Source organism: Gracilinanus agilis, chromosome 1 (assembly GCF_016433145.1).
Source record: "Gracilinanus agilis isolate LMUSP501 chromosome 1, AgileGrace, whole genome shotgun sequence".
Lineage (NCBI taxonomy): Eukaryota > Metazoa > Chordata > Mammalia > Didelphimorphia > Didelphidae > Gracilinanus > Gracilinanus agilis.
Genome location: NC_058130.1, coordinates 600371019 through 600384478, shown reverse-complemented (window position 1 = coordinate 600384478; position 13460 = coordinate 600371019). Strand labels below are relative to the sequence as shown.

The window sequence follows — 13460 nt, the reverse complement described above, 5'->3', positions numbered from 1 at the left end:
GCAAAACACACCCCATGTAGCCTGGCCAGGAGAGCATAAAGCAGGTTCTTGTGTTCAAGAGCTCTACACTATTCTTTGATGCCCATGTAACTCTGTTTCTGCTTCCACCAATATTCCCCCAAGTGTTCTCTGCTTCGCTTTCCCCTCCTTGGATTCCTGCAGGCCCCCTATGAGCCTTATCTTCTCAATCTCCAGTGCTACTCTGTAAATCCTAACTCCTAGTCTCCCCCTCAATCTCATCCCTCAACCCCGTTACGTTTTAACTCTTCTGTTTCACTTGAATACTAATGTATACTCTTCCAGTAATAGGTCCCACCCTATAAAATTTCAGTGATCCATTTGAGATCAAATCTGTTCCCTTTCTTTAGGATTTAGGGATAGCGCATTGACACAGTGTTTAGAGCAATGACTCTGGAGTCAGTTAGACCAGAGTTCAAATCTAGCCTCAAATACTAGTTGTGTAACCCTTGGCAAGTTCCTTAAACCTCTGTGTGCCTCAGTTTCCTCAACTGTAAAATGGATAGCAATTACACTAACTTCCCTAGGTTGTTGATATGACTAAATGAAATAATGGCTATAAAGTACTTAGCCCAGTGTATGGCACACAGTAGACACTGTATAAATGCTAGACGTTGTTATTGTTATTATTATTGACATCTCTTATCCTCCTTGCTTATCCCTCATACTTTGTATATATCTGAAGCTGTGGGCTTGACTGCCATATCTTTTTTTAGATTTCCTCTCTTGGAGAATTTGAGAGATGCATCTACTGCTGTTTTTCTTCCTATCTTCTATTGTTAATAGCCAGGTAGATGTACATAGATGGATTTCTCTCCTTCCCTTCACTTCCCTTTCTTTTCAGTTTAAAAGCCCCTTTGATTAGATTTGCAAGATACCAGGCATATACCTTTGATTCAATTTGGAAGACTATAACATGTTTCCACTAGACAGACAAATGAATAGATGGCAGAATTTTAAGTGGGAGGCAGCCGGATGCAAACTGAAGATTTGAGGCCCGTATCCTGCCAGAGTTAATCTTTCTGGTTAGTTTATTTAATCCCTATGACCCTTCCTCGTCTCTTTATCTATAAAACAGAAGGATTAATATTGTGTCACTTACATTAGAGGATTGTGGTCAGTTCAGATAAGGCATATAAAGTTTTCAAACAGTAAAATGCTACATAAAAATAAATTATGATTATGACTTCTAAGAAAAGAAGGAATATAGATTGGGTTGGAAATAGAGTCACATCAACACTATGATAACAAGGCCAGAGGGAAAATAGTGTGATTTCAGTGGGATGGAAGGCCTTTCCCCTCCACAGAAATGTCTTTAAAGGATATAAAGCTAAAATTCTAGAAAGAGAATCTCCTACTTAAAACTACATTAAGGTGTTTGTTTTTTTTTCTTAAAACCCTTTCTGTATTAGAATGAGTATTGGTTCCAGGGCAGAAGAGTAGTAAGGACTAGGCAAGGAGGGTCAAGCAACTTGCCCAGGATTACATAGCTGGGAAATATCTGAGACAAGATTTGAACCCAGGACCTTCTGTCTCTAGATCTGAATCTCTATCTAATGAGCCACCTAGCAGCCCCAAGTAGAACTTATCTCCACAGTATGTAGAGGAGAGGAGGATAGAAAGCAGTGGCTCAAGTCACCGAGGGTCTTAGAGTTAAGGAGAGGGGAACTAGACCAGTAAGCATTCGGTATTTAGTCACTATGCTTGGCCCTGACCATACAAGGATTTCTTGACCTCAAAGGCATTATATTTTAATGGAGGAGACAAATATGAACAACTATGTAAATTCAAGATAAATAAGTAGAAGTAGAAGGTAATCTCAGAAGGTAGGAACTAGCTGCCTGAGGGAAGAGGGATGGGGAAAGGACCTCCTGGAGAAGGTAGGATTGAGCAGAGTTGAGGAAGGAGACAATTCCAAGAATGGGGGAGAGCCAGTGTAAAGCTATAGTCAAAAGAATAGAGTATTGTGTTGGGGAATCAAGAAGGCCAATGTCCTTATATATCAGTGATGGTGAACCTTTTAGAGATGGAGTGCCAGGCTCGGGTCCCTACCCCACCCCCCCAGACCAAGTGCTGTGCTCATCTCCCCCCCTCCCCCGGACCACATTCTGTGGCTCTCCCCCAACCAAGTGCTGGGTATGCCCTGCACTCCCCTCCCTTACCCCCCTGCCAGAGGATGGAGGAAGCACTCCCACTGGACTGCTAGGCAGAGGGGTGGGTGATGTGGTCAGGTGCATGTGGAAAGGGGGGAGGGGAGCAGTCCAGCTGTGCCTCCCTCTGGCTTTCTAGTTAGGAATTCTGTCAAACTGTGCTGCAGGGATAGGGGCACTGGGTCCTTGGCATGCGTGCCCACAGAGGAGTCTCTGTGTATCATCTCTGGCATGCATGCCATAGGTTTGCTATCATGGTTATATCTGGGTCATAGAATATAGTAGAAGGGAGTAAAGTATTTTTGTTTTTTATTCATTTTCAATTATGTCCGACTCTTTATGACCTCATCTGGGATTTTCTTGGCAAAGATACTAGAGAGGTTTGCCATTTCTTTCTCCAGCTCATTTTTCAGGTGAGGAAACTGAGGCAAATGGGGTTATATGACTCTTCCAGGATCACATAGCTAGGCAGGATTTGTACACGGGTCTTCCCAACTCCAAGTCTGGCACTCTACCCACTGTGCTACATAGGTGCCCTATAACAACAAGTGAAAGCCCTTAAAAAAACTAAACAGGATTTTTATTTGATCCTGGAGGTAAAAGGGAGGTGTTGAAGCTTGTTGAGTGTGAAAGTGACATACTAAAACCTGTGATCTAGGGAGATAATTTCTGGTAGCTTAGTGGTGGGTGATTTGGAGTGGGAAGAAACTTGAAGAAAGGAGGCCAATGAGAAGGCACCTGTAGAAGTCCAGGTGTGAAAGGTGAGGCCATTTACCTGTCAGAAAAGGAAGGAGAGAGATTCTAGAAATAAACTTCTTTGAGTTGATTGTAAACTCCTTAAGGGCAAAGCCTGGTTGTGTGTGTGAGTGCATGTATATGTGTGCACGTGTGTTTTGTGTGTACACATGTGTGCACACATGCATATAAAACACACATGTATATGTGCTGTATATTTATTTGTGTGCATGTATATACCTATGCATGTGTATTATGAACATGTGAGTGTGTCACACATGCACATATATGCATAATGTTTAATGTGAGTATATAGTGTGTATACCAGGCGTACACAATGCAACACACATGTGTGCCATACACACACTGTGTCCCTATATCTCACACATGTGTGCATCATGTATGTGCCCACATTTCCTATTTGTGCCGTGTGTATGTATGCGTGTGTATTGTGTATATGCCTATGTGAATATGTGTGGCAATGAGTACACGTGTATGTTTTTGTGTATTATATGTGTGTGTTCATGTGTGTGTGTGTGCATGTACATGTTTGAGTGTGTTTGTGTGTATGTGTAGGTGTCTTTAGCACCTAATTCAGTGCCTGGAATGAGGTGGGATCACAAAATCACCGATTTCAAGCGAGGAGCTTTCCTTGGAAGAAATCAGAGCACTTAAAGACAGAATTTGAATCTAGGTCTTTGTGACTCAGCCTGGCATTCTCTCTACTGTCTCATCTAGCTTCCTAGGTAGAGTACAGATGAGTGTGGAGACTCTGAAAGCAGGCTGATGTTTCACTGAGATCCGTGCAGCTTTAATGTTGCCCACTTTATCAGCTCGTGTTTCTAGAGCACTTTTTCTTGACGCTTCATCTTCACATAGCTCAGGAGACAGGTGATGAAAGTATTATTGTTCCCACTTTAGAGATGAAGAAACTGAGACTCAAAGATGATTAGTGACTTACCTCACTGAGGGCACCTAGGTGGGCACAGTAAGGGCAACTGAAGACAACTGTGAAGTGAAGCAGTGGATAGAACACCAGATCAGGAATAAGGAAGACCTGAGTTCAAATGTGACCTCAAAATCTTGCTACCTGTGTGACCACGGGCAAGTCACTTTGCCCTATTTGCCTAAGTTTCCTCATTTATAAAATTAGCTGCAAATGACAAATAACTCCACCATCTTTGCTAAGAAAACACGAAATGGGCTCATGAAGAGTGGGACACAACTGAAATGACTGAACAATTCATCAGAGTTGGGATGTAAACCCAGGTCTTCTGACTTCAGGACTTAAGCATTCTTCATAGCACATAACTGCCTCCACTTATGGATATGACATATTGTGATGGCACATGAGAAAGAATCTGGAGCCAGAGAACCTAGAAACAAATCCCATTTCTAAGACCTTAATGGTCAAGTCATCTCAGCTCCTTGGGCCTCAGTTTCTTTGCCTGTAAAATAAAGAATTAGACAAGATGACCTTTAAGGACTTCTTGAACTCTCTATCTGGGATCTCTGTTAATATTTTTTGAATGATATTTTCCCCATTAGAAATCAGCTACATGAGGACAAGAACTGCTTTGGTTTTGTCTTTGAATCCCCAGAATTTAGCACATTTACTATGTGCTGTGTACCTGGTACACAGTTGTGGTTGTTCAGTCATTTCAGTTATGTCCAACTCTTTCTGATCCCTGTTTGGGGTTTTCTTGACAAAGATACTGGAGCACTTGCCATTTTCTTCTCTAACATATTTTACAGATGAGGAAATTGAGGCAAATAGGGTGAAGTGACTTAGTCAGGGTCACAGGGCTAATAAGTGCCTAAGGCTGGATTTTAACTCAGGAAGATGAATCGTCCTGACTCTAGGGATAGTGTTCTACCTTCTATATCACCTAGATGTCCTACCAAGTGTGCAGTAAGTTCTTATTAGCTGATTGACTGATCAATCTAGCCAATACATGGACTGATTATGAAAATGAGAGCAGAATTGGGGAAAGAAAGGCTTCCCAAATGACCGAGATCTTGTTGATTTCTGGAAGAATTTTCTGATCAAGATCTTGGTCTAACAATATTTGGCAAGTTAATGGTAGAGATGGAAAGTGAGCTCAGGCTTCCTGACTTTGAGGTCAGTTTAATGACCTGGTCAGCTTCATTTCCACTGAGGTCTGTTACCTCAAAACTTGTCCCTCATGACTGATCTGGAATGTGCCTCAGTACATCATTGGTGAGTGGGTTGCAGTTGAGTCTGTGTTTTTCCGAGCACTGCCATTCATGCCGTTTTTTTGTTCATTTGTCCAGCATGTAGCTGTGAGCTCAGGAAGTGGGCAGAATGATCTGGACAGGATGAGCAGTATCCTGGAGGCTGTGCCACAGATTAAGTATATCTGTCTGGATGTGGCCAATGGGTATTCGGAGCACTTTGTGGAATTCGTGAAACTCGTCCGAGCCAAATTCCCAGAGCACACCATTATGGTAGGTATGGCAGAACACACTGTTTTTGGTGGAGAAAGAACAGAGTAAGGGAAGCTGGGAGGGAACAAGGGAAAGAGTGAGCTACACTCATGAGTCCTTCAATGCCCCTTGTAAAAAAGAGAGTGATTAGGAAAAACATGAGAAACTGCCATGGAAAACCTCATAATTCTCCATTCCTTGCCAAAATGAAGTCTATTAGAATAGTTCTGATCATCAGTTCTTTTTTTAAAAATCCCTCACCTTCCATCTTAGAATCAATACTATGTATTGGCTCTAAAACAGAAGGCAGTAATGGGGGACAAGTGATCCAGGATCACACAGCTAGGTAGTATCTGAATCCAGGATGTCCCATCTCCAGGCCTGGCTCCCTATCTTCCAAGCCATCCAGCCGCTCCCATTCACCAACTTTGAAGAACAGCATCCCCTCTTATCTTTGTTAAATATTGTCAGTTCTTTCAATCAAGTCATGCCATCCCCCAACATCCATCCTTTTCTCTCCAAAGATATTTACTAAGATCCATTTTGCTAATGTAACACTTCAAAGGATCTATAATTTCATCAGGATGAGTACTTCTTTCCTGATACATAGCACACATTTCTTACACCTTAGCAGACAATTGATGATTTTGTTCAGATTTATCCTTTATCAGCTAATCCTCTAATGAGGAACCTCGATGAACTCAGCTGGGCTGGTTTTGGGGGAGTAAACATCCCCATTAGTCACCGTCTCATCATATCTGAATACTTTCTGGGTCATGGAATCATAAACTCAGAGATTTAGAACTAGAAAACAACCTTAGAGGCCACTGAGTCCAAACCTTCATTTTATAGGTGAGGAGCCTGATAAAAAAAAAGGGGAAGTGATTTGTCCGGGTTCACATAACAAGGAAATGTCTAAGTTGGGATTTGAACCCAATTATTCTTTTTTTTCCCCCTCAATCCTCATCTTCTGTCTTAATATCAATTCTAAAACAGAGAGAGGCAAGGGCTGGGCAATGGGGGCTAAATGACTTGCCCAGACTCACATGGCTAGGAAGTATCTGAGGCCAGATTTGAATCTGTGTCCTCCTTAATCTAGACCTAGCACTCTGTTCATTGTGCTACTTAGCTGCCCCAAACCCAGGTATTCTTGACTCCAGGTACAAAGCTCCATCTGCTGCCTAACATTATCAGGTGGGAGGACCTAGATCACGTGCTCAGATGATGGTGGCGAGCATTTATGTGGCTTTCAAAGGTTTGCAAAATAATTTACAAATATTATCTCATTTAATCTTCACAACCACCCTGTTGAGATAGGTACTATTTTTAGTACCCATTTTTATTTTTTATATCATTATATATGATATATTATTATTTAGTATATTTATTATATTTAGTACCTCATTTTCAGATGAGGAAACTGTACGTGTCTGAGGTCGGATTTGAACTCAGGTCTTTCTGACTCCAGGTTAGAGCTGCCTTTGTTACAGTCTATCTTATCCTATACTAAAGTAATATAACATAAATAACACTTTAAAATAATTTGAGATCATTGACAAGATTTACAGTTGGCCTATCTTTGTCTTTAAACTTTTTTTGCTTATAGCACGTTATTAATCTTTGCTGAAAGGAATCTTGGCACATGATGGGGGACTCAATTAGATGTTAAAATTCTATATAGTTGGAGCAGGCAGTTATTGAGGTTCTGTATCATTGGAGCATTCAAATGGAAGTTCTATATGATTCTGGCAATTTGGGAGTGTGGGGTGTGGACAAAATACCCCAATCAGCATTAATAATAATAATAATAATAAAGCAACAACAATAATAATTAGCATTATATAGTACTACAATGTGCTAGACACTGCATTAAGCACTCTGCAATTATTATCTCATTTTATCCTCCCAACATGTGTGGTAGATAGATGCCATTATTCACTGACATCTTAAAATGAGGAAACTGACAGAAATCAAGTTACTTTTCTTAAAGTCACTCAGCTAGTGTCTGAGCAGGATTTGAACCCGGATCTTCCTGACTCCAGGCCCAGCCCTTTATCCTTTGCCCCAGCTAGTTACCTCTGACTACTTTTCCAAGGGAACACATTTCTCCTTCATTTCATTCCATTCTTGTGGTCAATAATTGCTCAGCCCATTTTGAAGACTGTCGAATGACTTTGTTGGCATCTCCTAGGAGGGAGGAAGTGATTTGGGGGTTTTAACTAGAAAAACAAGATGACCTGGAATCCATTTCCATGATTTTCTGAGGAAAAGGGAAAAAGAGAAGAATTAGGAAGAAATTTGGTTAGAAAAAACCATTGTCCAAAAGCAGGCTCTTTTTTCATGTATGTCTCTTCCTCCACTCTTTCATTTTTTAAGATAATTTTATCAATGCCTTGTGTTGACTGTGATCATTTCCCCTTATTTGTGTCCTGCTCCTCCCACCTGTTCCATTCCTCCTTTGTAACTCAGGATATCATTTAAGCAAAAACAAGAGCCATAGCAACCAGACTTGTTCTGACCAGCACATACCACATTCCATTTTTGGCTTATCTTTAAACTTGATTTATCCATGTTTTTTGCTCTTCTCAGGTAAAAAAAGCCAGTTGTGGAGCAGAGAGATACAGGTGTAACTTTATAAATACATCTTATAAAACTTTATAAAACCTCAGTTTCTGCCTACACCAACCCTGTGAGATAGATTCTATTAGAATCAGGTATTCTCAAACTTTTTAGCATCCTAGACTTCTTTGGCAATATGAACAAATCTATGGACACTTTCTCAGAATACTGTTTGTAGCCTACATTAATAATTGAAGGAAATATTAATTTTTATTTGGAAGTTAGTGAAAAAAAGATATTTTTCTTCATCCAAGTTCCCAGACTCTAAAATCTGTGCATGGATTCATAGGAATCCATGGACCTCTGGTGAAGAACCCTTGTCTTGATAATAAATTTACAGATATGGAAGCTGAGGCAAAGGCAAGTAAAGTAATTTGTCCAAGGTCACACAGATAACACAATATCTAAGGTGAAATTTAAACCGAGGTTTCCATACCTCCCTTCCATACTTCCAGCTACTACATCATGGTAAGTTGTACTAATGCCTTTGGTTTTTATATCACTATCCTTCCTGGGAATAACCCCTTTCCCACCTTCTCCAAATTGAATCCTCTTGTATAACAAAGGAAAACAGTTAAGCAGAAACACCTCAAATATTGACCATGTCTAATAAAAATAAAATTTATATACATAAACATATATATAATATTATGCATGTGTTTTATATATATAACACATTTATATATATATAACACATTTTGCTCTAGCAGTCATGGAAAGTATTTTTATTAATTGTTTTCTGAGATCACTAATTATTTAGAATTGAATTTTCTTAAGGAATTTTTCATTTATATTGTGGGAGTCATGTGTGTTATTCATTAGGTTCTGCATGTTTCACTTTGAATTGGTTCATACAAATCTTTATAGGCTTTTCTGATTCTTTATATGAGCCATTTCTTAATGCATGACAATATTCCATTACATTTATATGGCACACTTTATTCAGCATTTAATTAATCGGCCTTATTTGATAAGTTTCCACTTTGTTTCCAGTGCAACATATGATACAATTAACTTTTGTTTTTTATATTTTTTTAAACCCTTAACTTCTGTGTATTGGCTCCTTGGTGGAAGAGTGGTAAGGGTGGGCAATGGGGGTCAAGTGACTTGCCCAGGGTCACACAGCTGGGAAGTGTCTGAGGCCGGATTTGAACCTAGGACCTCTCATCTCTAGGCCTGATTCTCAATCCACCAAGCTACCCAGCTGCCCCTAAGCAATATTTTTTTTCTTTTTTCTTTTTTTAAATCCTAATATCTTATATATATATATATATGTATACATATATATATATATATATGTCCTTCTATATTAATTTTATTTGTTACAGGGCTAGGCAATGGGGGTTAAGTGACTTGCCTAGGATCACACATCTAGGAAGTGTCCGAGGTCAGATTTGAACCTAGGACCTCCTGTCTCTAGGCCTGGCTCTCAATCCACTGAGTCATCCAGCTGCCCCCAATTAATATTTTAAAATACGTTGTAACTTAGTTTCTGTCTTTGACTTCCTTGAGGTATAAATACATGGTAGTTGAGATGCCTGGATAAAAGAGTATAACAAATTTAGACAATTTTCTTACATAATTTTAAATTGATAGCCCAAATGTTTGGACCAATTTGTAGCCTCATCTAAAGAGCATTCATGCTGGTCTTTCCATAGCCCATCCAACATTGTATCTGACTTTGTCATCTTTGATAATTCCAGTTCTTTGGAATTGTGGATCCTTATATTGATATAAGTCTTTCACAATTGATCATACATTATTGGTGTTGCTGTATACAACGCTTTAGTTTTGCTCACATCACTTTGCATTGGCTCATATAAGTCTCTCCAGGTTTTTCTGAAATCATCCCCTTTATTAATTCTTATAGCATTATAGTATTCTATGAAAATCATAGACCATAACTTGTTCTGTAATTCCCCAATTGATGGGTATCCTTTAAGTTTCCTTTTTTTCCTACCACACAAAGAGCTGCTATAGATATTTTGTAAATATGAGTCCTTTTCCTTTTACTATCTTTGGGTTATAGAACTACTGCTGATATTGTTAGGTCAAAGGGTACATATAGTTTTATAGCTCTTTAGGCATATTTCCAGACTATTCTCCAGGATAGTTGGATTGGATCACAGTTCCAATGGTGTGTTTTTCTTTATCTCCTCCAGTATTTATCATTTTCCTTTTCTGTCTTCTTAGTCAATTTGATAGGTGTGAGGTAGTACCTCATTTCATATGACTATATTTTTAACCTTAATTTTTCATCTTAGAATCAATATTGTCACTTCTAGGGCTGAAGAACAATAAGGGCTAGGCAATGGGGGTTAAGTGACTTGCCCAAGGTCACACAGCTAAGAAGTGTCTGAGGCCAGCTTCGAATCTAGGACCTTCCATATCTAGGGTTGGCTCTCAATCCATTGAACTGCCTAGCTGCCCCACATATGTCTTTTGAAAGCTTTAATTTCTTCTTCTGAAAACTGCCTATTCATTTCCTTTGACCATTTATTAATTAGACAATTATTTTTCTAAATTTGACTCAGTTCCTTATATATTTGAGAAATAGCCTTATCAGAGAAATTTGTTATAAAATCCCCTCCTCTACCTCAAGTTTCCAGCTTTGTTTTTCATTTTTGTTTCATTGGTTTTGTTTGTACAAAAACATTTGAATTTTATTCAATCAAATCTAAAATAAAAACATTTGAATTTTATTCAATTAAAATTAAACATTTTAATTTCTATGGTCCTTTTTATTTTTTGTAGCTCAGGAATGATTCCCTTATTCATAGATCTTACACGTCATTTTTTTCCATATTCCCCTAATTTATTTGTGATATCTCTCTTTATGTCTAAATCATGTACCCATTTTGACCTTATCTTGGTATATGGTGTGAGATGTTGTTCCACACCTAGTTTCTGCCAAATTGCTTTCCAGTTTTCCCATCTGTTTTTGTTGAATAGTGAATTCTTCCTCTAATAGTGTGGATCTTTTGGTATGCTAAAAATTGACTAAAGTGTTTGTATCTTCTGAACCAAAGATCTCATTGGTAGGCATATACTCCAAAGAATTCAAAGATAGAATATTAGGTTGCTTATTTTCTCAGGGAGAGGGAGGAGGAAGCAGAAAGAGAGAAAGTATTTGGAACTCCAAATTAAAAAACAAACAAACAAATATTAAAAATTACTTTGCATGTAACAGGGGAAAATAAAAAATGATTTTAAAAATGAAGAAATCAAAGAAGAATGGAAAGACAATATAAATTTGATGCAGAGTATAGTAAATAAAACCAGGAAAACAATTTACACAATTCTTATTGAACTGAAATTATAAACAACAAAATGAAAGAAAACACTTTAATTTTAATGACCAAGTTTGACCTGAAAAAAAAAGATGAGAAAATACAATTTTATATTCCTTGCAAAGATGAGGGATCAGAAATATGGAAGATTACACACACTATCAAATTCTGTTGATGTGTTGGTTTTGCTGAGCTTCTTCTTTCTCTTTTTTTCTTCTTTGCTAGAGTGTTTGGTTCTCTGACATGGTGCCAGAATAATTTGACAAATTAGAGTAATTTGATAAATGCTTTTTGTCTTCGTAGGCTAGGAGGAGAATGGAAATATTTTGAAATAAAGTTAATATAGAAACGAGATATCCATAACAACCAAAAATAAAGACTTCTTTCTCTAACCATTCTCTATTTTTTTTTTCAGTGAGATGATCTTTTGTTATGAGGTAATATATCTACATGCAGTGTTGTGGTAACAATTAAGGTAAACTGAGGCAGCTCCAAGCATGATCAACTTATTAGTAAATCATGAATTTACCAGTAATTGGATCTTAGATTCCTTAGGAAACTTAAGAACATGAGGTGAGGTGAGCTAGCCTTTAGTTTTTCTGGGAAGCAAAGAACAAAGAATAAGACTTCATCGGCAAAAAATAAATTATGTTTGGCTATGAACCTAAAGAAAATGACATGATTATCTGGAAATTGAGAATGTGTGCCTAGTAACAACCCTTCTTGTCATTAAAAAATGCTAATTGATTTATGGAGTCCATCTGCATCCTGCTGGGCTTGTTAGTGGAACAGAGATGACAGACTTCCTGGTGCTCACCTGTATCTTTCAAGGCTTCTTAGTGAGATAACAGACCTCCCATAATTGTACATGGGTATGTAAGACTCATTAGTAAAATAATAGGTCTCCCTTAATTGTGTATTGGCATAAGATATTTAGAGATAGTGTATTTCTTTGAACTTAGGTAATTTATGAGACAACTTTGCTCAGAGAAGGTCAGATTTCTAAACCTACAAACTTAACTCAGAGACAAAGAGAGGGACTTAAGTAATTATACAAAATGCCTAATAGTAATTTAGTAGTATCTGTCATAGATTACAAATAGGAATTAAAGACAATGATAGAATTGATTAAGGAATGAAATCAATTGTATTTTCTCAGCAGTTTCTGTGCTTTTCTAAAGCTAATTTCTGCTAAACTCCTTCCAAGTTTCTTGGCATTTTTTTTATCACATGAGGAATCTTTCCTCCAATAACTTATTTTCTTGAGCTTATTAGATATTGGGTTACTATTTTTGCTTGCTTCTACTTCATACTTACCTCTTCTGTTCTACTGATCTTCTTTTCTATTTTTTTTGACCAAAATCAAGTAGATTTGCTTTATTATCTAACTTGAAGTCTGGTAATGCTGTCCTATGCTTTTTACTGTTGCCTTAGATATTTTAGAGGTTTATCTAAATGAATTTTGCTATTATTTTTATCTAGTTCCATAAAGTGTCCCCTTTGTAATTTGATCAATATTATACCAAATATATGAATTCATTTATAATGTATTAATTTTTTTATATTGGCATATCCCAATCTTGAGTGTTTGAAAAGCCCCTCCACTTAGTTATCTGATTTTATATTTTATATTAGTATTTATATAGATTTTTCATGTTTTCTGAAAGTTCCTTCTCAGATACTCCCAGTACTTCTTTCCTATTGATTATTTTTTATTTTTAATTGATATAATTTGTTTTTATATTGCATTTATTTACTTTCTTGAAATTTCGAATCAATCAATTAATTAATTAAGAACATTTTCCCATGGTTACAGGATTCACATTCTTTCCCTCCCCTCTCCCCATCCCACTCCCATAGCCAATGCACAATTCCACATTCCACAAGGATACATCCAATGTGTCATTGATCAAGACCTATTTCCATATTATTGATGTTTGCACTAGGGTGATCATTTAGAGTCTATATCCCCAGTCATATCCCCATCAACCCATGTGACCACACAGTTATTTTTCTTCTTTGTTTCTACTCCCACAGTTCTTCCTCTGAATGTGGATAACATTCTTTCTCATAAGTCCCTCAGAATTGTCCTGGATCATTGCATTGCTGCTAGTAGAGAAGTCCATTACATTCCATTGTACCACAGTGTATCAGTCTCTGTGTATAAGGTTCTCCTGGTTCTGTTTCTTTCACTCTGCAT

At 37.7% G+C, this 13460-nt stretch overlaps 1 protein-coding gene across 2 annotated transcripts in view; it reads left to right on the top strand.

Annotated features, from left to right (window-relative positions):
- Window positions 1-13460, top strand: part of GMPR (guanosine monophosphate reductase) — a 93857-nt gene that overhangs the window by 17768 nt on the left and 62629 nt on the right. For both annotated transcript variants that reach the window (XM_044667609.1, XM_044667601.1), the window contains one exon: window positions 5199-5372. In XM_044667609.1, the coding sequence (XP_044523544.1) occupies window positions 5199-5372 (174 nt within the window). The remainder of the gene's footprint in view (window positions 1-5198; window positions 5373-13460) is intronic.